The sequence below is a fragment of the Narcine bancroftii genome, chromosome 11, assembly GCF_036971445.1.
Source record: "Narcine bancroftii isolate sNarBan1 chromosome 11, sNarBan1.hap1, whole genome shotgun sequence".
NCBI classification, from domain to species: domain Eukaryota; kingdom Metazoa; phylum Chordata; class Chondrichthyes; order Torpediniformes; family Narcinidae; genus Narcine; species Narcine bancroftii.
The window spans coordinates 90678937-90706641 of NC_091479.1; the positions used below are offsets into that span (position 1 = coordinate 90678937).

The 27705-nt window shown below is 38.9% G+C and overlaps 1 protein-coding gene across 1 annotated transcript; it reads left to right on the plus strand.

The window, feature by feature from the left end:
* Positions 1–1511: 1511 nt before the first annotated feature.
* Positions 1512–27417, plus strand: wif1 (wnt inhibitory factor 1). Its single transcript, XM_069902834.1, has 10 exons — positions 1512–1792; positions 2448–2587; positions 9178–9286; positions 11960–12100; positions 14591–14686; positions 18502–18597; positions 20563–20658; positions 23189–23284; positions 25582–25677; positions 26364–27417. The coding sequence occupies exons 1-10, from the start codon at positions 1654–1656 to the stop codon at positions 26483–26485; spliced, it is 1131 nt and encodes a 376-aa protein (XP_069758935.1). The 5' UTR covers positions 1512–1653; the 3' UTR covers positions 26486–27417.
* The last annotated feature ends 288 nt before the right edge of the window (positions 27418–27705 follow it).

Consider the following 27705-nt stretch of genomic DNA (forward strand, 5'->3'; position numbering starts at 1 on the left):
AAGATTAGGGAACTGAAGGTTATGAGAAACTAGTACTGAAGAGGAGATGATGCCAGTGTTAATAAGCCATGGTCATGTTAAAAGTCAAGGTAGGAATAAGTGAAGATGGCCTACTCCTGCACCCATTGTCTTGTGTGTTCTTGTAACAAAAAGTCCTGTTGGTTCTGCTAGAAAATTCTTTTTTTTTTTCATTTTTTTAATTAGTTTTGAGAAAATAATAATATCAAAATGCATAGATACATGTGATATAAAGTTCAGGTAAAAGTAAATTAAAATTACAGATAGTAAACAAAAAACATATGATCCATGTTATCAATATAAAAGGAAAAGAAAAAAAGACCTATAACTAATGTAATTTCTAACCCCAATCTAATATCTGAGAGCCAACTACTAATTTCAATACTTATAGTTCAGAAAATGAAGAAAAGAAAAGAAAAAATTCATAAAGAGCAAAAATAATTTATCTAGAAATTTTGAAAAATCTGAAAAAAAGCAACCACAAAGAGAAAAAAAAATACCGCTGGAAAATTCTGTCTCTGAAATCTATTATATTTATTTAATGTACATTGAATGAACATTGTGCCCAAGATCTATAGAAGATTAAAGAGTTTGGAGCAAGAAATTCCAAATGTAATATTAATCTTGGGAAGTTAAAAGGGTTAGATTGAAGGCTGGGCTGAGGATGGCAAAACCCTTCAGCCCAAAGAGTAAGCTTTGCTGCCCATGGATGCTGCCTGACCCACTTTGATGCTCCAGTTTTCTGGTGTCTGCATCCTTCTTGCCTACATCGTTGTTATACAGTTTCGGAAGTTCATGGCATTGCCAATGTCCATCCACCGTTGGGCAGATGACGTGAAAACACCATCTTCGGTTTTTTTACAAATAGTGGCCAGTACCTTCTTTTTGAGGCCACCAGCATGAACTCCAAAAGAAGGGCTGATGTAGTGTTGGGTGAGTCTGGAGGCTGTTGCTAGTACAAGATACTGAAAGGAACCCCGCCTGAAACCGGAATAGTCCATTGAATTGCAATCAAGTTTCAACAGAGTTTTACTTTTCTCTCAACTTGTTTTTATTTATTATATCGCTCCATTCATAGAATAGTTGTAGATCCAACCAAAAATAAGGACACCATGAAATGAAAAGCAAAAAAAAAATGCTGCAAATACTCAGGAAATGTCTGGAAAGAGAAACAGACCTAAGATTTTAGGTAATCACCCACCAGGTTAGGTCTGTTTCCCTCTCCATTGACTCTGCCTAAGTTGGTGAGCAGGCATTCTCGAGTGGGAGTTTTTAAACCTCGCATACACTCTTTTGGACATAACGATCAGTCGTAAAAACACTTTGCTGGAGAAACTCATCAATGAAGGGGCTCAAGCCGGATCCTTTGGTTCTGCACCCTTTGCTGTATAAAGTACCCTGCTTGACTTTTCCCCTTCCATCGCGGTGCCGGCGGACCCTCGCGTCTGACTCGCCTTGCCAATTGTCCCAGGGCTCGGCGGGAACGCGCCTCGCCAGGCGCGGGGGCGCGCCCCGTCGCGTTCACTCGGGTGGCCGCCGAGCGCACGCAGCCCGGGTTGGGGAGAGAATGTGAAGTGGGGCAGAGGGAGCACTCGGTGAGCTCGGACCGGCCGCGCTGAGCGAGGTGGAGAGGCGATGAGGATGGGGTGGTCGCGGGCACTGGCGGCCAACCTGTGCATGTCGGTGAAGCTCCTCGTTCTGCTGAGCGAAGCCAGCCGGGCTGAAGGCAGCCTCAGCATGTGGATAGATGCACATCAAGCCAGGGTTCTCCTAGGTGAGCACCACCCTTCTCACTACGCCCCTCTTGCCTTCTTTGCCATTAGGGGCTTCTTGGAAGAATTTGATGCATTTTCATGGTTTCCCCCCCTTATTTAAAGAAAGAAGCCCTGCAGGGCTCGTTGTTTGATGCGGGCAGCCCCAGCCAGCAGGTCAGCCAGCCGGAGGATGGACCAGTCGGCAGCAATGCGAAATGAATGGGAAGTGTGGTTCACAGACTGGGTGCGGCGCTTCTCCTGAGGCTGACTTTCGCACCATTGCTGTTGATAACATCTGCAGGATTTATTGTCAAGGACGTGCCACGAAGCCCGTGGTTTTGGGGGACAACTGGGCTGCAAACGTTGCATTTCCAAAAGAAAACGAGGTGTCATCCCTTTTTATGCATCTTTTAAAAAAAAAGATAGTTAAAGTTAATACCCCTGACATCTGGAACGAAACTCATTTGATGTTACTTGTTTAATAAAACGGGAGGAAATGATTGCCCCTAATAGCATAAAATCAAACCTATTTCATGTGGCCTCTTTGCCAAACTTTTGCAAGTTGTGAGAAGTCACGGGCAAGTTTCACGAAGTTGTGTTTTTTCTTGGGGGGGGGGGCATCTGGTCAAATTGAGGGAATCGTTCTTAACCACCCTGAAACCACCCCCCTTTCAGGTTTTGAAGAGGATATTCTCATCGTTTCCGACGGTAAAATGGCTCCGTTCACTCACGATTTCAGGAAAGCCCAGCAGAGAATGCCAGCCATTCCAGTCAACATCCAAGCCCTCAATTTCACCTGGCAGGCGACGGGACAGGTAAGGAGCCGAGCCAACCCCATTTCACAACTCATGCTCAATTAAATACTTCAATGATGTCTGAAAGCTCGGCCTGCCAGCTTTCTGGGGGAGTAAATTTAAGATGTTCTTTGGTTTGAAAATAATTATATTTGACTCCACATGAAAGGTCGGAGCATGCATGTGTTCTACGACACAAACTGAAAAGCACTGAAGTTTGAGATGGTATTGATTCTGATTTTGTACTGGAGATGTAAGCATATCTTATTGTTACAGGAAATTAAAATAATATTCTAACATTCTGATCCTTCAAATAAAGTTTTGTTTTCAAAGCTACCTGTCAAATTATTTATATTGATGCATTTCCAAATTGCAATTATGATCAACATTGTTATCTGTGCTCAATCCATTAGAGATTAAGAATTTTGCCTTTTTTTTTTCCTAATCCTAACTCTATTCATTTTGCCAGTGTTCTATTTGTGGATGAAATTTAGCCCAGCCCTGATATCATTTCCATCTCCCAATCCCAGAAGTCCTGAGCTCTTGCAGCAAGTTTCATCGCACATAAGAAAACCTTGATTTGTAGCTTGAAGGTAGATGTGAATTTTGCCTGTAACTTGTAAGCCTCGTTTTATGGAAAGTGTCTCTTGCTGAAACTGGACCTGCTTTGAAGCTTTAATATTTTTTTATCATGTTCCAATGTGGTATTTTGCATCCTCGTGTTGAGCATGCCAACCAAGATTAAAGCAACAGAGATACTACTTTAGTCTGTGCAATATGCATGTGGCAGCCATCTGTTCCATCTATTAACAGAAAGTAACAGTGATAAACATCTCAGAGGAGAGTTTATTGCCTACAAAAGAAGGTTTGATAGCTATCTTGTTTCTACATCTGGTTGAACTGGGATTGTACATTATTCGGACACAAACTTCGTGTTTATGTGGCAAACATCGTAGCTACAGAAAAAATGGGCACTCCAAAGGAAAATTAAAAAAAAAGTCAAGAATTAAAATTCTAATCAAGCACACCACAGTTTATGTTGCAATCAATTTTTTATAACTGACTTCTTAATTATTTTTATTGACTAGAATTGTTGCATTTGGCATTGGATTTAAACTAGAAATAATATACAATTGCTTATCACCTAATTAACACTTGGTAAAATTTCAAAGTCATCATTATTTAATGCAGCAAATACCACGATTTAAAGTCAGGAAGATGAGTGATCTTGGCATTTTCTCAATATTGCCCTGATGAAAATAAAAAGATCATTGATGATCTCGTGAAATTACTGCTATTGCATCCATGTGCACATTTAAAGGGCACAACGTATTTTTTAGGATTCATTCCTTGGTGTTGCTTTGTGTCATGACTAGTCATTACCATCTGTTTAAAAGCTGTTTCCCACCCCCTGCCACCTGCTTTCTCAATGGATTAAGGCTGTTTGCAAAATACTAACATCGTTGTAATTGGGAGAAAATGTTTCAGAAAGTCACCAAACCAGTCAAATGATCCCAATTCTAAAATGTCATTAAACAACAATTGGTAAACTTTATGATGTCTGTTTTACTACAATTACTGAAAGTGAAAGTGCTAATTCTGAAATAAAGCTAAATACAATCTCAGAATTCAGCATCGGTGGAAGAAAAAGTATGGTTGATGTTCATGGCTGGTGTCCTTCATCTGAACTATTCTTTTTCTCCCAATGATGCTGCTTGATCTGTTGAGTTTCTCCTGCAGATGGTGTTTAGCTTTAGATTCCAGTATCTGCAGTCTGCTCTGCATCTCCAGTCACAAAATAAATACTGTATTAAATCTCATGTTTACTTTAGGAGAAGTACCAGAGAGCCCTACTATCAATTTGAAAAGTAAAATTCCAAACCATCTATAAAGAGAGATGTTGTTTCTTTGACTTTCACACTCCCTTGAGGTATTGTAACCTGATGATAGTTGCACCCCATCACGACCAAATTTTTTTAAAAATTAAGAAAAATTATAAAATGTATGCAGTTTATTTTGTACTTGAGAAAGTACAACAGGGCATTTAAGAGCCAAAATGTGCAAACTTTCCTTGTTAGTCGGCGTCCCGGGATCCTCAGGCTTGGGGCGGCCATCTTGATTCCTGTGCGCATGCGCGAGTCTTCGGTTGGTGCATGTGTGGTGGGTTGGCGTATTGGAGTTCGGTTGGCACATGCACGAGAGTTAAAGGCGCAAATTCAATAGCTTAACTCGAGCCAATGGGCCAGCTGAACTCCAATACACGAACTCGCATGCATGCGCCAACTGAAGACTCGCGCATGCGCACAGGAATCAAAATGGCCACGCCCAGACTACGGACCCCGGGACGCCGGCAAATAAATGTAAGTTTGGACCAGAATGTGGGAAGACTCATCAAATTCAGGAATCTTTGTTATCGTCAAATCTACGAAGAAAAAAAGATTTGACTACAAAGTTTGTTTTAAGACTTCGGTACTCCACGCGCACAGGCAAAATTCCGACTTGCGTCCATTTCAAGATTAGACCAATCCTTTGGTCCCAATTGTCATAAGTCGGGAAATACCTGTATACATGAGAAGCAGGGGATAATTGAGGTTTAGAGGTGGGCTATTATTTTCTAATAACTTTAGATCTATCTTTTTAACATTCATGCCTTTTTTTTTATTGTCATAAAATCCAATAAGCAAGTATTCAATAAGGTGTTAAATTCTGCAGATGTAAACATTAGATGGCTGAAGAGTTATTGCAAAAGTTTTGTTTTTCTCCCAGCCAGGGCTGTAGTGATGAATGATTATTCCATTATGATCATAATCAGAAAAAAAAATCTGCTTAGCATATTAACAGAACTTTATCCTGAACTTCAAAGCTACCTTTAGGGGCATAATAAAAGAGGCTTTCCATATAAGCTATACAAAGTGCATAGTTTTTTTTTTAAAAAATGTACGAAATTAGTTTCAAACAAATATTCTTATTTGTAAAGGTTTAAATGGTCTTCATTGTAATCTAAATGGCTGATGCCTGTCAAATGTGTCTTGATATTCTCTACATGGAGAAATTGTTGCAATTTTTTTTCCTCATTTGGCCCATGGAGTCCATGCCATCTATCAGAGCCTCGACATCAGTTCCATTTCCTCACTTGTTTTTCTAGAGCCTATTCTCCATCAGATTCCCATCGACTCTCCATGATTTTTTTTCCATCACCTTCCTATGCTAGAGATAATTCTTTGGCTTGGCTTCGCGGACGAAGATTTATGGAGGGGGTAAAAAGTCCACGTCAGCTGCAGGCTCATTTGTGGCCGACCAGTCCGATGCGGGACAGGCAGACACGATTGCAGCGGTTGCAAGGGAAAATTGGTGGGTTGGGGTTGGGTGTTGGGTTTTTCCTCCTTTGCCTTTTGTCAGTGAGGTGGGCTCTGCGGTCTTCTTCAAAGGAGGCTGCTGCCCGCCAAACTGTGAGGCGCCAAGATGCACGGTTTGAGGCGTTATCAGCCCACTGGCGGTGGTCAATGTGGCAGGCACCAAGAGATTTCTTTAGGCAGTCCTTGTACCTCTTCTTTGGTGTACCTCTGTCACGGTGGCCAGTGGAGAGCAATTAACCCATTGTCCCACACAAAATATTACAGCACAGAAAACAGACCCTTTGTCTCTTCTAGTCAGTGCTGAAACACTATGCCAAGTTCCACTGATCTGCACCCAGCTCGTTGCCCTGCGTACCCCTCCCTTCCATGTACGTGACCAATGTTTACTAAATGCGAACATCTATGGGATGCAGGAGGAAGGGATTGGGTGAGGAAACCCATATTGTCACAAGAAGAACATGCAGACTCTGGCAAACATGAGAGGTGCAGCTGCTGAATTTGTGAGGCCCATCTGCTAATGCGGTGGATGCACTTACAATAGTTACAATAATTACAATAGTTGATGGACTTCATGGATCTCAGAATTGTTTGTGGAATTAACATGGCTGAGAAAGGTAGCCCTAAAAATTGATTGGTAAACTTGCTGTTACAATGGTGCAACCATAATTTTTTTGCTGCTTTTCCCATCCATCATTTCCATTAACTGTATGTGTATTCACACCCGAGGTCAAGAGAGGATCAGAATCAAACAATGTAGGAGCTAGAGTGTGAAGTTCATGAGGTACACAGTCTGCCGTGATCTTCAATGCACAAGCTTGGGTCACAAGGCTTAATCTTACATATATAGTCCTACTTATAGGGTGGCATGGTTAGCTTAGCGGTTAGCGCAATGGGTTTCGAATCTGGTAAGGAGCTTGTACGTTTCCCTGTATCTGCTTGGGTTTTCCCCGGATGTCTGGTTTCCTCTCACCTTTCAAAACATATCAGGGTTGTAGTTCAACTGGGAGTAAATGGGCAGCACAGGCTCATGGGCCAAAAGGGCCTTTTACCGTGCTGTATGTTTAAATTTTTTAAAACTTAAAATGTCTCATATGTTCATTTTGCTGACAGTAAATTAAAAAAACGATGAGACATCCCATGCATTTTTAATATATGGTGTGGTGTTTTCATAGCATATCCTCTGCTTACCTTCTTTGCTGTCAGCTCTGTGTGTACTGTTTATGTTCCTGAAGATGAGCGGCATCTTCATGTATTTCAACATGAATCACCTTTTTTCAGTGTCTCCCTCTTGTCCGATTTTGGAAAGTTGTGTCACTTAACCATATTTCCCTGAGCACGTGCTGCAGTTTTGCATTTATCTCATATTTTTGGAATTGCTTATGAAACCTAATTTTTTTTTTTAAAACTGTGTGGGGTGGGAGAAAACACATAAGCTGTGATTTTATTTTTCTGAATACTTGTAATCTTAAATTCATGTGATTCGAGGAGAACTGGTTTCCATAATCTCTTCCCTTTCTTGTATATTGGATTAGTTCTCCATATTTTTCCTCTAACCTTTGAACAGTGATTGAACTTTTTGATATTGCTTGTCTTTCACTGCAATCTCTTACTCTTTCCCCTCTGAGCCTCAAAACATCCCTCTATAATTTTAGCCCACTGATTCCTCTACAACCAACCCCCTGTTTCTCAGCCTCCCATTCTATCTTGTCTGCACTTGAGCTCAATCTGATGCTGAATTACAGGATGGAATACTCGTGTAGATTTAGAAAATGATCAGTAGCTGGTGACAGCCCAGGGCTGTTCTCAATTAAATAAAAAATATTGTCATTATTTTCTATCCTTTAGTTTTTTTTCTCTCTGCACCCAGTCCAACAGCCTCTTTCTTCACCTATTCTACCATTCCATGACCATAAGTCATAAGAGTAGGAACAGGTCATTCAGCCCATCAAGTCTACCCCTCCATTTAATCATGAGTTGATCCATCTCCCCACTCAGCTCCATTGCCTGACCTTCTCCCCATAAACATTGACGTCCTGGCTTATCGATGAATTGGCCTCCACTCCACAATCACCTATGGCCACAAATTCCACAGATTTACCACCCTCTTGCTGAAGAAATTCTTATGCATCTCTGTTCTAAGTGGAACATTTTTTAATTTGTTTCATTTTCATGAATCGAACTTTGCTTTCCTAATGCCTCATTGGCTGATTTTTCATGAATCGAACTTTGCTTTCCTAATGCCTCATTGGCTGATTTTTCATGTTTTCATGATTTTCTGGAGTAGTAGAGCCCTGGTGGAGATGAGACAACATAGAGATTCATTGACAATCAACCACCTTCCCTCAGAGTCATTCAGGTAGAAGAATTTGAGGGTTAGGATGGAATTCGAATGAATGAGAATGGGCATTGAAGAAATGTGCGATCTGCAACCGCTTTGAGGTATATAGGTAATGATTTGCGTTGGGTGGAAAGGGGATTGATTCAATTCAATACAATTCCTATGCTTGTTTTTGAAGTGCTTCCAAGACCTGCTCCAACCTTGAATTGGTCATACTCATTGTGTGGGATGTGGAAACTGATTAAATTCTGCCAAATCTTTTTTTTCTTGTGTGAATCTATGCGCAATCTCCCAGTTAGCCAGTGTGTGGCAGCACAGAACAATTCAGGAATTTTCATATCAAGCAATACCTGTAATGGTCATATACCTTTGGCTCAAGCTTGAAACGTTGGTTATGTACCTTTATCTTTGCTATATAAAGTACACTCTTTGACCTGCTGAGTTTCTCCACCTTTGTGTTTTTACTTCATCCACGGTGTCTGGACTTTCATGTTTTACTTCTGTAATGCCCTTTGGATTTGGGCAAAAATCACACTACTGACATAGCTGGTAATACTAGTATGTGCTAACATCTTTTCAGCTTTCTTTTTAAAGAATATAAAATTTAATTTTGCACTTTTAAATGAATATTGAATTTTCCTCTCATCATAGCCGTAAGACATTAATTAATCCAGTAGAAGTTGATGTTTCAAGTTTAGTCAGTTCTCTGTTAAGTAGTATAGCCTCTCAATGGATCCTCTGTTTTGTAAGATTCGAACATTGGCAAAGTTGTACCTGCTTGAAGAACCAGGTGGCATTCATAACTTGAAATCTTGCATACTTTAAAATGATCAGTTCTGTTCCTCTTCAGATCTGATCATTATTGACCAGATTTACACAAGAAAATTAAATGTAAACTCTATAACTGACCCTTGCAGGCTGTGTATTTTTACGAATTCCAATCTCTTCGGTCATTGGACAGAGATGTGATGGGTGATCCAACAGTGAACATTCCATTACGAGCGACCATCTCGCACAAGGCCACAGGTCAGTACGTTTTGCATCCCTCACTTTCCTCCATGTTAAGTATATTGGTTTCAACACTTGAACTTTTGAACTACCATCTGCTTTCTTGTAACCCTAAAGAAACATTTTGGAAAGCAGAATGACCAGCCAACTTTTTTTTGTGTGCATTGGTTGTATAAAAGTCTGAATACGATGAACTGTGGAACAGATGCAGATTGTTCCCGGGTTGTGAATCCCCAACTTACAGACAGCCCTACACACGCTCAAACTCCTCTAATATTTTTAAATTAAAAGCCTGATGTATGCCCTAAAATTTGTTCCTATGAATGACTGGACTAGTTCCTGTCATCACCTTTAGTAATTACTCTCTAATGGGTCTTGTATGCTATTCATTGAAGTACTGTGGAGGTATGGTTACTTTATCAAGTAATTTCTTAAATGTATTTTCTGACTTGTGATATCTGTAAAAAAAAACCCAACCCATTCATTACACAAGGAACGGCTATAAACTATTCACTGCTAAATTTAAAAGATCTGATGACAAATGTGATTTTGTTTTCTTTCAAAATCCTGAGTGGGGTTTGTTAAAAACACCAGTCAATCCCCTAGTTTGCATTGAATTTGATTTTCTTAAGGAGCTGAGCCTAACCGTTGGCTGCAGCTGAGGAGTGGGGAATAAATTCAGACCTACATCTGGTCTTTGTGTTATGATCTCTTTGCCAATCAAGTCAGGAAAGTGGTGGACTCGACCATGATGACACGCTGCTGGATTCACACACCATGAGATGTGCCACGGTCTGATGGTTTGTGCTACTCGGCATTGTAAGACGGGAACAACGCTTTAGTATTTTGCTGTCAAACAAACTATCAAATCTTGGCACTTTCTTAATTTTTTTTGTTTTGAAAAGAAATACCAATGAATAGCTAAAATTTAACAGCACAGGATGAATTCATTTCTTATGCTTATTAATGAAATTTAAGCCCCAAGCAATTTAAATAGACCTCTCCAAAGAAATAACTAATGAAGTTGCTTCAGAGATACTTGCTGATCTGCTGGACTCCTGGTAAAATCAATTTTATTATCAGTTTATTCAGTTGATATGATTTCACTCAATCATGTTGGGTTAGGCCAATATGACAGCACGTTAATTAACAATGTAGTTTCATGCTAAATGTGGAAACACAGAGAATAGGACCAATAAGTCACCTGAATCTTCGAGCCTGCTCTGCCATTCAATGTCATCATGGTTGATCATCAACATTCAATACTCCGTTCCAGCTTTCTCCCCATATCATGGAGTCCTTCAGCATGGAAATAGGCCCCTTGGCCAACGTGTTCATACCACCAAGCTAGTACTATTTCCCTGCATTCAGCCTATATCCTTTTCATTATTTCAGATCCATGTATCTTTCCAAATGTCTTTGGAACATAACAATTGTCACCGCTTCTACCACCTCCCCCGGCTCATTCCATACACTGAAGGTACCCCTCAAGTTCTCACAAGAAATCTATACTCTCTAGATTTAGATTCGCCTACTCTGGAGGAGAAAGCTATGACTATTTACCTTATCCTGGCATACTATTTTAAAAAAAATAAACCTCTAAGTTTCCCCCTTAGCCTCATGTTCCAGGGAGAAAACTCCCAGCCTACATAGCCTATTTATAATTCAAGCCTACTACTCCCGGAAACGTTCTTGTTAATCTTTTTTTGCACCCTTTTCAGCTTAGTAATATCTTTGCTACAGCTGGGTGTCCAAAAATATGCCAAGTGCTGTCTCACCAATGTCCTGTGAAGTTGTAATATGATGTTCCCACTCTTGGACTCAATGCCCTGTATAATGAACACAAGTGTGTCAAGTGCTTTCTTCACCCTGTCTTCCTACGTTACCACTGTACACCTAAGTTTTTTTTTTCCCCTCTAACACTCCATGGGGCCATATCATTCACTGCAAGTCCTGCTCTGATTTAACCTACCAAAATCCAAAATGTTGCACTTGACTTAGTTAAATTTCATCTGCTTTTCCTTGGCTCACTTTCCCAGTTTGTCTACATCAGTGGTTCTGAACATTTTTTTTCCCCACTCACATACCCCATTAAGTAATCCCTTATTAACCACAGAGCACTGATGGCATGCTACTGTCATGTTACCATGGTTTGTGTGACAGAAATTCATCATCATGGAAATAAAAATATGCTCGTATGGGATTTATGAGAATAATAATTCAATAAAATTGCCTTATATGTCTCTTCCCGGGTGAGGACCTCATCCAGCTCTAGCCTTAAGGGCTGTTGAGGGAGCTGGAGCAGGGCGGATTCTTGGACTGAGTGGTTGGCACTGAAAAGAGATTGGAAGTGTTCTGATCATCGGTTGAGGATGGAGATCTTGTCGCTGAGGAGGACTTTGCCGTCTGAGCTGCGCAGCGGGCTTTGGACTTGGGGTGAAAAGGCAAATGAAACAATAAATTGCTGTCAAGGGTTTTGTTTTCAAATTTTGCCAAGGGTTTGGGTAATGGAAAATCTCTATTCGGACAATTTTCTAGAAACACACTTTTTGTCTAGACTTTGCACAACCCCTTGCTATCAAAGAATAAGTGATACTTGGATGTTTTTCAAACATTACTTTAATGTTAAATGTACACCTGCGGAATTATTTTGTAATTGTTCTTGATGTTTTTGCCATTGCGACAACTTAGTTGTGCAGATTGGATTTCCTTGTCTTGGTGGCCAGGATGGGGTGGCAGCTTTTGAAGTCACCGTGGTGGTTATGGATGCTGAAGGGAATGTTGTACTTCGGACCCCTCACAATGCAATATTCTTCAAAACTTGCCAAAGAGGTCAGTAGATCTTTTCCTCCCTGTCATGTTGCTTTTGTCAATCGTACAAAGTTGAAACAAGTAGATTTAAATATCAAGTATGGATTGGTGGTAAAATTAAAATCAAGTATTAAAAATAAAATAATCTTGCTGGTAGTTTGATACTTAAAACAGTGAAACAATGATCAGATTTTCAGATTTATTGTCAGAGTACATACACGTCATCACATGAGATTCTTTTTCTTGCAGACAAGGCAAGTGTAAAAAAAATTACTGTATTCAATGTCAACTAATAAAGAACCATATATAGATAACAAAATGAAAACAAACTGTGCTTTACAGAGAGAATTTTTTTTAAAAATCAATAAAGTGCACAAGTCAGAGTCCTTAAATGAATCCCCGATTGAGTTTGTTGTTGAGTAGTCTGACAGTGGAGGGCTAGCAGCTGTTCCTGAACCTGGTTCGTGCGAGTCCTGTAGCACCTATGCCTCTTTCCTGATGGTAGCAGCGAGAACAGAGCGTGTGCTGGATCCTCTGTCGGCAGCGTTCCCTGTAGATGTTCTCGATGATGGGGAAAGGTTTTACCTGTGATGTTCTGAACTGTGTCCACTACCTTTTGGAGGACTTTACATTTGGGGGGTATTGGTGTCCCCAAACCAGTCAGTGATGCACTTGCCACACATATCTGTCGAAATTTGCCAGGGTTTCTGATGTCATACCAAACCTCAGCAAACTCCTGTGGAAGTAGAGGTGCTGACGTGCTTTCTTCTTGATGCCATTAGTGTGTTAGGTCCAGGAAAGATCCTCTGAGATAGTGACTCCCAAGAACTTAAATTTGCTCACCCTCTCCACCTCTATTTTTGAAGTTATGGGATAAAACAAAAGAAAAACTATTGAAGCCAAATACATCAATGTGAAATGTAACTTGAGTGTTAAAACAATAATAGAAATACACCAAAAATTCTGCAGGAACTCTGCTGGCTTTTTCTGCATCAATAGGAGACAAAGATATATTGCCAATGTTTTGGGCCTGAGCCCTTCTTCAAGGAATAAGCAAAATAAGCCGGAAGCAGGAAATCTCAGAAAGTCTCAGAATTTAGACAATGCTGGCTGGGTGAGGAACCCAGACCAACAAAAGATGTTAAATAAGGGATGAGGTAAGAATTGTCACGTTTGTGCAAAAGGAGGTGGAAGGGAGAGTGACAGAGCTGGGGGAAGGTGATGGGGGGAGAAGTGCAGTGGGGGGGGGGGGTTAACAAAAGTCAGAGAAGTTGATTTATGTATTAATGCCATTGATTGGAGGGTGCCCAGTCAGAAGATGAGGTGTTGTTCTCCAACTTAGGGTGGGTGTTCTCAGTCTGGCTGTGCACGAGACCACGGACAGACGTGTCAGCAAGGGAATGAGATCAGGAATTGAAAAGGGGGCGGGAGATCCATGCTATTGCAGCAGACAGAGCCTAGGTGCTCAATAAAGTCTGCATCCTTGTCTCTCCGATGTAGAGGAGACCACAATGGGAGCACTGGATTCTAAGATGTCCTGCTTCTGGCTTATTTTGCTTATTCCTTGAAGAAGTGCTCAGGTGTGAAATGTTGGCAGTATATCTTTGTATCCTATGGACGCCGAAAAGACCAGCTGAGTTTTTCCTGCATTTTGGTATGTTTTTACTACAGTCAAAGCATCTGCAGACTTTTGTGTTTCTCTGTCGTTATTGTTTTAACAATTCCCAATCTAATTCTGATAAAATAATAACGTAGAATGATGATTTTAATTTGTATTCATCCTGAATTGTTTCTCACCAAAGCTTGGGAGTTTAATCAAAACTCCACTGCCCCGACAGATGGAGGTGAGGAATTAATAAAAGGCCCGTTACTGTTGTCTTCTGAACCTATTGCTTTTCGCCATTTTCCATTCCTTTGAATATGCTTGTAGGACGTCCACAGGAAGAAAATGAGGCTCCTCTTTAAATATGCAAAACTGGACATAGTTTTCCATAATTAGGATTTGGTTCAATTTTACCCTTACAGTTTTAGATAACAGTGGAGAAGGTTGGTTCTGGCTTTTTCTCACTACCCTTCTCCACTTTTGCCCTAAAATACCACCAGGAGTCTATGAGCCTTCCTGTGTGAAATGGTTGGCATTTTTTCACCGAATTGGAATTTGTGTAAATTGTGGATGTTTTGAACAAGGAATTGTTAAAGGCAGACCACATAAGTTAATAATAGTCTGGTATGACAAATTTAAAATAAAATCTCTGGTAATTCCAACCAAATGGACATTTGGTAGAAAAGAAAACACTACAAATTATGAAACCATGTTTTAAGTACAGGGAGCTATTTTGCGAAAATGCAGCTTAATTAAATCTGTGCATCTATAAATTGTGGAGCATTTAATCTTTTTGGTACATTTTTGTCATTGTTCAGAAATTGCATAGACACGTGAGAATATGAATGATAACAAAAACTGTATATGTAAAAGATGTTCAATATTGACCTTTTTTTTTACACGCAAAGCCAAATGTCCAGGGGGATGCCGCAATGGAGGTTATTGTACAGAGAGACAGGTCTGTGAGTGCCCTGATGGATTCTACGGACCTCACTGTGAAAAAGGTAACATTTAAAAAAAAAAAGTTTAAAAATAAACTTTGCATTTTTTTTAAAACTGCAATCAGATGAATAAAGATGCTTTTGTAAATCTTAAAGATAGATCAGTTCTGTAACTAATGCACTGTGTTCTGTTCATGGAGTCTGTGCCTTTTTTTTTTCTTGAGTTGTTGCTTCAAGCTACCCAGGGAAGGCAGGGAAAGCAGGCAGGCAAATTGCCTGGTACTTTCTAGCAGCCATCACAGAGCTGTATTGTTTGGCCTCTTGGCAGGGATTTGATGTAGAAACCCTCCAGAAGTGAGAAGATTAAAGGAGTAGGAGAATAAATTTAGGAAAAAAATAAACAAATTAAACTGAAACTATTTGAGCTATTTTGTGAGCCAAAAGAGGGGATTAAAATGAAGCATTATGTTAAGAAAATATTTCAATTTCAGCAATATCCTGCAAGGAAAATAAGCAGCCCTATTACTTTGAATGAACTGCCGCCAACTCACTGATGCCTGTCCTGGTGGCCTCAGGCATTGAACCAATGCTTCAAATTGGGATAATTAGCAAATTTCTACAGCTTTCTCGTGGTCCCTTTGACATGTTTTGCTCTTGTCCACATTTATGGAAAAAAGACAATTACGTTCAGAAAAATTCTATGATACATGACTTAAATGTTGTGCCAGTGTAATTTTTAACAGCGTGTTTGGTAAGGCGGCATTCCATGGAGAGAAATGGCCACTCAGTGTTTCAGGTTGGGGCTCTTTGTCAAGGCTGTCAGTCTCAAAAAATGGCCCCACCTGAAATATTGACTGACCATCCCTCTCCATTGTTGCTGCCTGACCCACTGAGCCCTCCAGCTTCTCTTTGTTCACTCAAAATTCAGGAATCTGCAGATTTTGTGTTTCTTTAATTTTTAAAGTGCAAAATCAATTTTGTCATTTATTTTAATCTGAATCATCATATCTGGCCTTTCTCACCTTATCTAATATTAGTGGACAAATAACAACAAATGGATAATTTTCATTAATTTACTTGTGATAATGTAGATATTTCAGATTGAATTATTCCTTCTCTCTTCCTTATTATTCCTCTCCATCTTATTCCCTGTCCTTCCTATCTCTACTTCAAAATGGTGGGAGAGCTCCTGACGTAAAATGGTGTCTAGCTGAGTGAAGGTTAATGGTTAATCCATCACTGGCTCGGTGCTGCCTTTGAAGGACTGTCCACGTTATTGAAGCATGCCTGCCCTCTCCAGAAAACAAGCATATTGGAGTGTAAGATGAGAGGCTGAGTGCACTGGCTCATCTATGTGCTTCTGGAGCTGTGCAAGGAACCCCACTACATTCAGTATAAATTTTAATCAATCTGATCTTCCAAGATTTTACCAGCTAAGAGGTAAAAGTTGTTCCAAAGGCTGTGTGTCTAGAAGATGCGATCATTGTCTCAAAATATAGAGCCATAGAGTTGTGGAGCATAGGAACAAACACCCGTTATCCCTCCATGTCCATGACAACCTTCATTTCTACACTAATATCTTTTGTATGCATTTGAACCCCATTCCTCTCTGCCTTCCTAATACAATATTCAGGACAGATGAAAATAAATTTTTTCACCAATAGGCCAGGAAACCTTTAGAATTCTGTACCTAGTAGTGCTCTGCAGTTCCAAGCACCACAAAATATTTTAAGAGGATGCAGGATGCTGATCATTGACTTCAGGAAGGGAAAACCAAAGGTGTACAATCCACTGATCATTTGGGGATCAGATGTAGGGAGGATCAATAAATTTAAGTCCGAGTGAGTCACTAGCTTTTGTGGACCTTACACACTAATGGCATAGTGAAGAAAGCACGTCAGTGCCTCTACTTCCTCAGGAGTTTGAGGAGGTTTGGTGTGACATCAGAACCCCAGGCAAATTTCAACAGATGTGTGGTGGAAAGTGTGCTGACCAGCTGTATCATGGTCTAGTATAGGGATTCCAATACCGCTGAGCAGAAAGCCCTGCAAAAGGTAGTTGATACAACCCAGGACACCACAGAAATCAAGAATGTCTCCAGAATGCTGCCGTCAGAGAGCAGCAGCAATCATCAAGGATCCACACCACTTAGCCCATCCTCTATTCTCACTGCTACCATCAGGAAAGAGGTCTAGGTGCCACAAGACTCGCACCACCAGGTTCAGAATCATCTGCTACTCCTCCACCATCAGACTCCTCAACAACAATCTCAAACGGGGACTCTTTATGGACTCTTACTCTTGCACATTATTGATTTTCTTTTTCTCTCTCTGTATTGCTCAGTAAATTTGTTTACATTTCTTTATTTGTTTACATCTATGCATATCCTATTGAGTACAGTTTTTTGCACTACCAATAATTGGTAATTCTGCCTCACCTGCAAGAAAAAGAATCTCAGGGTTGTATGTGATGTCATGTGTGTTCTCTGACCGTAACTTTGAATACGGGGATAGTGCAGGTAATATCATTAAAATCTTGTAGATTGATGGGCGCTCAGTTAGTGCAGCAATTAGCATTAAAAACTGGGTTCGAAACCGGTAAGGAATTTGTACGTTCTTCCTGTGTCTCTGGGCTTTTAACTGGGTACTCCAGTTTCCTCCCACATTCCAAAGATGTCCAGGTTTGGTAGGTTAATTGGGTGTATTTGGGCAGTGTGGGATTGTGGCCGGAAGGTCCTGTTAGCATGCCTTATCTTTAAATTTAAAAAAAAACCCAGCAGCTAAAAGGCAATTTCCTCCTTATTTTGTTTTTTTTTTTTCTGCCTTGCTTTTCTGATCTTCAGAGCCAGAAAAATTGTGCAATGTCTCAAATATCAGTCCTTTTCAATATTTACTTTTGAACGTGCAACATGAAAGTGGATGATTTCCGTTGGAGAGGACTTGAAATTATACAGATTCTTGATCTCGACAGGAACATTGTGCATGAGGAACACGGGAGATGGGGAGGGGTGAGAGTTTGGCAGGGACTAGACTGAAGGGGATGGGAAAGAAATAAAAGAAAGATTCAATCTGATGTGTCTGCACTACATCAAGCAAGTGAATTAACCCCTAACTATTCTAATTGTGGTTGCGCATTTTGTAAAGCTGTAAAGATCAAATACGATGATTCAGGTGAAGATAATTGACAAATTTCATTCTTTAATATGAGCATTTCCATCTGGAGTTGGCCTTTCACTCACTTGCCTGGATTCTGTACAAATAGGCTAAAGACCAGACAAATTAAGGCTGCTATTGATTATTTATCTGGAAGGCATCACATTGAATATACTTTCAAGGTCCTTGGCTTAGCAACCTGCTTATTATTGGCAGAGTCCTGGCACCAAATTATCTGCTGTTTCAGTTTGTAATAAAGACTTGCATTTGTGTAAAACCTTTCATCTTTTTGGATCTCCCAAGAGGCTTTTGTAATTAATGAAGTATTTTTTTGTGGGGGTGGAGGGGTGGTGCGCGATTCTGACACTGTTGTTGTAGCCACCGTAATTTGTACATAGTGAACTCCTGCAAACAGCAATGCGATCATCATTTTCAGTGATGTTGAGAGAGATGAGTATTATCCAGAAATGGCTTTCGGCAGAGTTTTGTTGTCAGCTGAGAAAACAGACTGGGCAGCAGTTTAACATCCCATCCAAATGATCTGAAATTTGGGATGGGGAAGCGTAAGTAATTTGGACAAACACAGGAGTAGGTGGGTTTGTTATTTCTTCAAATGAAGCTTTTAAGTGAAATATATTAAGCAGTGAAATGACTTTACAACATACTTGTGTCTCTCTCTGAACATTTCTATATAGACATTTAACTTTATTTTCTTCATTCTAACAGCTCTCTGCATGCCCAGGTGTCTGAATGGAGGGTTGTGTGTCAGTCCAGGGTTGTGCATCTGTCCCCCTGGATACTTTGGCATTAACTGTGATAAAGGTAATAGATGAACAACCAGATTTAGCAGAGTGACTTTTGTTTTTGTGCATTATCACAGATATGTCTACTAGAGAACACCACCTGGTCATATTTAACACCAAGGTCTTGTGCCATACAAATCCGAAGCAGTTACAGAAGGAAAAGTGACATTTACATCTGCTTGAAAAAGTTTGCAATCAATTGACTCTGAACAGCTATTATTTGGGTCTTCCAGTACTTTCTTATTCAAGTACTAAGTCTCACACCCCCACACACACCATACCGACCCCCCCCCCCCTTCTAGTTTCAGTCCAGACTCCTGATTTAAAGTTGGCAGCTGCTCAAAAAAAAATTGAGAGGCGATTCTGAGTTGGTCGTGGGGCCCTGGTTTGGAGTCAGACTGAAGAGTTGGCGTATCGTTTAAGTGTGCTGGAGAAGTCGAGCAAGTTCCATTAACAAGTTTCTTTACTTTTTTTACTTTACTAAAAGTAAAATATGTAATTTTATTCTTGGCTTTTTAACAACCATGCAACAAAGGACATTTTAATATGGGGATTTTAACTTCATGTAGACTGGGGGAAGAAACTAGTTCATGGCAGAAGAATAGGAAGTTTTTGGATTGTGCCTATGCAGTTTACAATGGCAATATTTTCTAGAACATTTTAGGCATGTATAAGATTTGAAAGTGAACGATGAGGCCGAGTTAAAGGGCTAAATATGTGCATAAGATTATCTAATAACACTGAAAATAAGAGCATAACCAGCATGGTGTTCAAAAGAAGGCAAACACAAAATAGGACAGTGTTAAAGTAGAGCTTTTGGTTATTTGAAAACAAAAATAAATACAGCTACACAGATTTTTAATCACTTTGCAAAGCATGAGAACTCTACAGCAATAAGCCATGAGCAGCTAGTCTCATTCCTGAGAGAGTCTCCTCATAGCTTACAAATCATGTCTTTTATACCTTCAGTCCCTAGGTCTCTGGAACATTCAGACAGATTGCTCCATATAAGTACAATTCCTTAGAATTCTCTTGGGATTTGTTTATCATGGTCATGTCTTTTACTACTTTACCCAAGAAGGAGGTTCTTATCAGCCCTAGCTGATAACAAGAAAGTATGGAATACAGATGTTTTCTGCCTTCCAATCAGTATATTAAAACTTGCATTCTTAACAGAATAAAATAAAGAAACCCAAAGAGAGTTATTTATTTGAAAATATGGTCATACCTGGGCGGAAGAAAGCCAGTTTTGGAGTTGTTGAACTCGCATGTTACTATTCCTTAAAATAACCATTTTTTGCTATCAAAGCAAATGGAAATAATTTTCATGAAGTAATGGGTTAAGCCTTAAAGGCATTCATTTGGAGCCTTACTGTCCAATCCAATCCAATGGCACCTATCTACCCATGTTGGGTTCTGCTTAAATTAGGTACATAATAATCTTATAAAAACATTTTGGGCTGGGTTCCATGTTGGCCTGGCTCAGTATTTAATCTAGGCTGGGATAATTTAGTTACTATTACTCTATATGGATAGCATGTTTAAGATTGTTCTAGTTGCAGTGATGCTCAGGTTGAGGTGCTCAGGGCGGCACAGTTAGTGCAACACCGTCATGGCACCAGCAACCCAGATTTGAATCCGGTGCTAACTGTAAGGATTTTGTACGTTCTCCCCGTGACTGCATGGGCATCCTCCAGGTGCTCTGGTTTCCTCGCGCCCTTCAAAAGATATAGGTGTGTAGGTTTAATTGAGCAGCACAGGCCTGATACTGTGCTCTATGTCTAAATTTAAATTTAAAATTTGGGTATGGGAGAGAAGTTGCTCTGCCTTGAAGTCATGTTTGGAGTAGTGATGAGGTTGGGTTTAATTTTGTGCCTGAGTCGACCTTCACAAGATTTTTTTTTTAAAAGTTACTTTTCTGATATGTGATTGATATTTTGAATTAAGAATCAAATCCTGCATCTCATTCTTCCCTTTGTTTCAGCGAACTGTACCTCGACCTGTTACAATGGTGGAAGCTGCTTCCATCCCAACAAGTGCATTTGCCCTCCAGGTTATGAAGGGGATCTGTGTGAGAACAGTCAGTATAAACCTTTTTTCCTCTGTTCCCTTCTCCCATGTGCTAATCTAACCTCTGCTTAAATGCAGCCATACCAGTTGTATAACTTTTTTCCTGTGGTAAAATTTTTTATATTCTCCTCAATAAGTAGATAAACGTCCTTTCAATTGCCTATGTAGATCTTGATGATGAATGTTCATTGGCTCTTTGACTCTTCCTTGTATAAATTTTAATTCTAAATTTAAAAAAAAAAATCGATATTTTCCTCTTCATGGAAAGAAAACACCCACTGGTACCAGACTTGTAAATTTTTTTCCCGTTCTACAATTGCTCTCTGACCTTTTTATAATACAATCTAATCAAGGCTGTGCTTAACAAAACATCTTTCTTCTCAAAAGTGTTCCTTCGTAACCTCAATCCGAATAGATTTCTAATTGAACTCGATGTCACCCAAAATTTTCTGAGTAGTTCCTGAATGATAGTCTGTTGCTTCATAACATACATTGACTCCTGAATAAATCACTGCCTTAAATTTAAGAATTCTCCATGTCTTTAAATCTCTTCATGGTCTTCCTTGCCCCTGCCTCCCACTTCTGCATCTCCCTGCCTACACTTTATCTCTGCAGTCTACTCCAGACCTACAACCTTCAAAGCATTCTCCATTTCAATCACTCCAACAGCAGAGATCACAGGGCTCTGATCTGTGGAACTTTCTCTCTAAGGCTTTCTGCCTATCCACCCTTTTCATTCTTTAAGATACTTGTTTAAAATTTACCTTTCTTGCTCTAATATCTTGTGTTTTTACTTAGGATTTATTTCATAATGTTCATGTGAAGCTACTTGAAATATTTTGTGTCATTCAATGTACCGTATATTTCCACCATTGTCTAGTAATCCCATTGACTCAGAAATTAAATCATAATTTTTGTATGCTTATTAAAAGCATAAACTTGACTATTCAATTAAAAAGCCAATCATCGCTGCATCTACAGATTCCTCCCACTCCACTGAGCTGCCCAAAAGATGAAAAATAACATTATAGATAACTATCCCCTTCCCCCTTCAAAGTTTACAGATAAAGCCTCTGACCTGGGTGACTTTTACTAAGCAGGGACAAGGAGACACTTTAAGAGAATCACCCCAACGCTAAGCAGAAGCAACCAGTTCTTCATCCTGAGCGACGCCATTGCTTTTTCACACAACTTTATTCAAACAGCTGCTATGAACAAAGTACGACCAAGGCATTTCGCTGGCTGAATGTTTGCTCCCATTTTTATCAAAGGTTTATGTTACTTCAGAAAACATTTAATTTTACAATTTTAAACATTTATATTTGATATTTTATTCTTATTTATTTTAATTCTTTTAATTTATTTTCCCTTTTTATTGCTCGTTTCTTGATACTGTGGTTGCTTGAATTCTGTATACCAGGGATTTTACTCAATATCAGGTATCCAAAGGTACAAATGAATAAATGACTCTAAAGCTGAATCTTGAATAATATTAACAAGTCAATTGTCCAAAACCACAGTGTGGAAAGCTAATATGGATGAACATGATTATTTACTGACATTACTTCATTTACTTTACCAGTATGTTGGAGAAAGCAGATTACACAGGAATGCAGTTACTAGTTTCTTACTAGTTTCATATATCGTGCTTTCATCTTCTGGGTTATAAACTTAATTACTTGATAGAAACCTTGGATTTTAAATGATCAGTAGCTTGAAGTTCAAATGATTTTTTTTTAAATTGCTGGGTTTAATATGTGGAAATTCATTGCATTGCTGTGATTCTCCTTTCCATTTCTCATAATGTGGTCTTTTTACCATCTTGCTTGCTGAGCATCTGGGAATAAAGGTGACCCTCTGTGCCCTTCACTGTACAATACTCCATTTCCTAACAGAATCATGCATTTGCTGCTGTACTGTAAATTTAGCTCATACACTTCTGTCACTCTTCTTTTCACTGCCTTTCTTGTTTATTTTTCTGATTTATTTTTTTAACCAAATCTGGTTTTTCAAAAATTGACCTGCACTTACCTTTCTTAATCATTAATCCGGCATTTTTATCCTCTGATTCTGAACTTGCACCGGGTGCAGAGTAAACATTTAATCTCTGTCCATGGCCAAAGACAATTACTCCTACAATTTATTTCATTGTCCACCTATGCAATCCCTTTATGCTACCTCTTTACAAATTTTCCTATTTATGGATGGCATGCAATTTTGTTCTCTGCAAGTTATCTTTGATTACATAATAGCAGTGCTTTTTGATTGTCTGTCTACTTCCCTTAAATGAGTCAAGACTGCTTCCAGCTGAACATTAGAAAGATTACAATAAAGGAAGTGGAAGTTACCAACTTTCCACAATACTGCTAAAGATGTGGACTCGACTGGTGCTTTACTGACTGAAATTCATAAATATTGCATCCTATATTTAAACCTTTTTCATAAACTCATTTTCTATCTTGATGTGGTTTATTTGAGCATTGAATAAAAATGATGGGCAGTGAGGAGTATGAAATTCAGACGTAGAATTCTCTTTGCAGGTAAATGTCGGCATCCCTGCAGAAATGGAGGGAAATGCACTGGAAGAAACAAATGCAAATGCATTAAAGGTTACCAGGGTGATCTGTGTTCAAAGCGTAAGTATCTTGCTCTTTATTTTTAACTAACAGCCCATGATTGTTGCATGTTTTATTTTATTATAAGAATTCTCTAAACAAAATTAATAAAATGTTAAGTTGCAGTGATCTTGATATTCAGCTAATTTTATCATTAAAATGAAATTTTAACATTCTGAGCATTTTATTATTCAATTCTCCAATTATTTCAGAATTATTTGAACCATATTTGTTTTTGGAGAACATTGGTATCTGAAAGCCATATCATAGTCTTAGAAATTCAGATCATTGATCCTTTGATGTCAGAGTTGAACCCAATATTGGTTGCAGATGGTGCTGAATTGTGGAAGGTGTGTTCCAATGCTCTCTGGGGCTGCTACTGGAGGAATGAATTGGCAGAACTGAAATCAGTGGAATGGAGAGCAAAGTGCAGAATTGGCCCCCAATTTGATATTGTACTGATGAAAACCACTTTCACCATCTTTGGCCACTAAATGAACAAATAAACGGTGCTAGCTGTCCCTTATAGTTGGATTTTCAGCTTCATCACTCGGGAGGAAAGTTGGTCAAATAGATCCCCCTTCTGTAATCAAACCAGCCCGAGTTTCATTGCATTCCAGTTACTCTTGGTTAGGGAAGGGGTGGGGAATTGTGCTTGGCATTAATATTTCCAGGATAACACTGTTGTTTGGATTGGAAGGATACCAGGGATTCTGAATTATTTTCTGTAATTGTGAAGCAACATTGTGTACTGAGCACAAAAAACCAAAAAAATTGCTGGGAACACTCGGCAGTATAAACCCTGTTTCTCTTTCTGCAAATTCTACCTGAGTGTTTCCAGCATGTATTTCAAATTTCCAATATCTAATGTGTTTTTTTCTAATCTTTGTGATAAATAAATGCATTGGGAAAGGAGAGAAAATATAGAGTTGGAGTTGTGAAAGACAATACATTTGCTGAACAGTACTAGAGCAAGTCCAGTTTTTTTTTTGTTTGAATTACTCGAATACAAAGTCAATATATCTTTAGAATAGAAAAAAAAATAACCTACCTCAGTGAAACTTGTACTTGTCACACTAACGTTTTTGGAAATGTATTGCGGCAAATTCCTGGGTGTCAACATCTTTGAGAATCTGTCCTGGAGCCTCCATGTTGATGCAATCTCGAAGATTGCTCACCAGCAGCTATACTTTGGGAGGTGCTTAAGGAGATTAGGTATGTCCCGCGAAGGCTCTCATAAATTTTTACAGGTGAGCCATGGAGAGCATCTGGCTGTTTGTATCACTGTCTTGTATGGAAGCACCAACTCGCAGGACAAGAATAAACTCCAGAGGGTTGTTAACCTGACCTGCAACATCATAGACTCCACTCCATCAAGGATAACCACATGAGGCGGTGTCTTTAAAAAAAAAAGCAGCTCTATACTCAAACACCCCCACCACCCAGGCCTTACCCTCTTCACTCTGCTCCCATGGGGGGTGGGGGAAAGGTACTGGAACCTAAAGACAAGCACTCAGTGGCACAAGATCAGCTTCTTCCCCAATATCATGAGGGGGAAGACTCTGCCTTACAAAAGACACTACTATTTTTTACATTAATGTTGTAAGATGGTTATAATATGAATGTTTGCACGATGACGCTGTTGCAAAATACCAAATTTCTTGACTTGTTCATGATAATAAATTCTGATTCTGAGTCCAGGCTTCCCAGAAAGGAGGTGGAGAGAGAACATTTACACAAAAGATGAATATAATCTACTTAAATAAGAATTAACCCACGTGACGCACCCAAGCACAAATGATCATTTAGAACAATTGCCACTAATTACTTCAACAAGAGTATACCAGTTATAAACTATGTCAAATTTTGCTATCTTAACACCAGCCTAAAAAGTGAATTTAGTATTAAATTGATGTTGGACAGCACCCTTACCATAGAGGTTAGTGCAACTCTGTTACAGCGCCAGCAGTTTAGACTTGGGTTTGAATCCCATGCTGTCTTTAAGGAGTTTGTTCTTCCAGTGTTGGCGTGGGTTTTCCACGGGGGGCTCTGGTTTCCTCCCACCGTTCGAAATGCACTGGGGATTGCATTTTAATTGGGTGTAATCAGGCTTGTGGGCCAAAAATGTTGTATGCCTAAATTAAAATTGTGTCAATGAAATGACTTTTAAACCTTCAAAAAAAATGTGGTCCGGCAAATGTAAATGATCAGGGGTTCTAACCAAATTAACTGCAATTTTAATGGACTCGATATACCGAATCTATCTTAAATCCTGAGAAAGAGAAAGAAAAATAATTTCTCGCTTTTCTTCACTGCAGCTGTTTGTGAACCTCTTTGTGGACCACATGGATCCTGCATTGAACCCAACAAGTGTGAATGCAGGGAAGGCTGGCACGGAAGGCACTGTAACAAGAGTAAGTGGGAATGAGGGTGTGCAGCAGTTCTGATCTATTTCACAGCCCTTTTTTTGCCAAATAATTCAGACAATGTATTTGATCTTGTGAGTGTATTGCATCCAAGCCAATTCGATACCTTTTTACTAATTATAACAGAAGACACAGAGACAGGAGCAGACAATACAGCCTTTTGAGACAGCCCTGCCATTCCATAAAATCATGAACAATCCTGTTGCTTGTTCATTTTCCCACCCAATTCCCGTATCTCCAAAAAATTATCAACCTCTTTTTGATGTGAAAGCATCCACAACCCTCTGAGGTGGAGAATTACAGGCATTTACAGCCCAAAGACATTTCTCTGCAGCTTGACAGTAGTCCTTTGTCTGCATTTAATCTATAAATCACCACCCGAATAAAGTTAATGTTTTAATGCTGTATTTGGTTTCCCTTGCAATCCAAATTTCAGTGAAACATCAATTAATCATTATATAGAGAGTGCAACTAATTGGTGTAAATTGAATGCAGAACTGCTCTTTTGAAATCCTGTCAGTTTAACATAGCTTTGTTGACATATCCCTGTTGTTTACCATAAAAGAATTCTTTTACCAGGTCTGCACTCCAACTATTCCAACATCATATGAATTGTACAGATGTTGGAGACATATCAATCAGTTGTGTTCAGTATTTTTTTCGGTTTTTTTTAGGATATGGAGCCAGTCTAATGAACACCCTAAGGTCAGCAAGCTTCAAGCACAGACAGTATACGCCTTTACCTAAGGAGAATGTTGAGAGTCGCATACCACCCGAATCTAATTACATTTGGTAAAGGAAAACATCTGAAACCTTTTACTGTATATACAGTTTACAGCTCCACTAACCCAACTGAATACTAAGTTCAAAAACAAAGTCTGAAATGGAAAAACCACTTGTCTGTTTTACCATGTTACACTAATCTTGGAGAAGCTCTTTAATTACTTGAGAATATCCATTTTTATCTTCTGCATTTTAACAGAATTACCAAATAATTTTAGCCTTATTTTAATATGTATGCATCATAAATTTAAATTAATAAACTTTTACACAATAGTTATATTTCTTGCAACATTAAATATCAAAGAGGAATTATTTATACACAGCATCCACGACTTGTTGATGGAATGGTGCGTGGCATACCATCCAACAAGGAAAATCAGTTTATATATTTAAATATGTATATACACATGTACACAAAATACATATTGAATGATTTAAATACTCTATTTCAGAATATCTTTGATTTACAATAGCATTGAAATTACCTAGAGATTAAAAAGCCATTTAACCATATCATATGGCAATTAGTCTATTCTTTGCTGTAAATCTTTTAATTAAAAGACCTATTTTATACCTGCAATTTAATAGTATTCAATGCAAATAACAATCTCTTGTCTAAGCTTTTTCTTTTCTGATGTATTCCTGCAAACTCTGTTGAATTCTTTGTAGTGAAAATAGACTGATATGTGTAACTGATATCTCAAATAAAGCCATCACATGAAAATATAAATTTGGTTGAATATGTACAAAATGATTTTTTTATTGATATTAGAATGTGTGCATTGGTACCAATGCATTTTACCCACGAGTAATGATAATTACAGTCCATAGTGAAATTATTTCTTTGCAGATTTTACATGCAGGTACTCTGTTTTTCAGTTGCAAAATACTATAAATTTAATTTTAAAGGCAATTTAAAAAAATACTGAATGGAACTGCATAAAAATAAAGGCTTTAAAGATCATGGAATTGTTTTTAAAATGATTTCAACACCAGTTTCCATTGTGTAATTTAATACATTTTTTCTTATCATAGTTTTTTTTAGCACAAACTATCAGCTTGAGAATATGTTCAATCTATAAATACTTGCTAATTGCCAAGAGGAATGTGGATAAATTACTTTCAGAATACATAATGATTAGTGGAGAAAAGACTGCACCTCACAAGGTAATAATCGTCAATTTGATAATTGCTGTTAAGATTGGAATGGTTATTAGAGTGCTATCTAGTGTT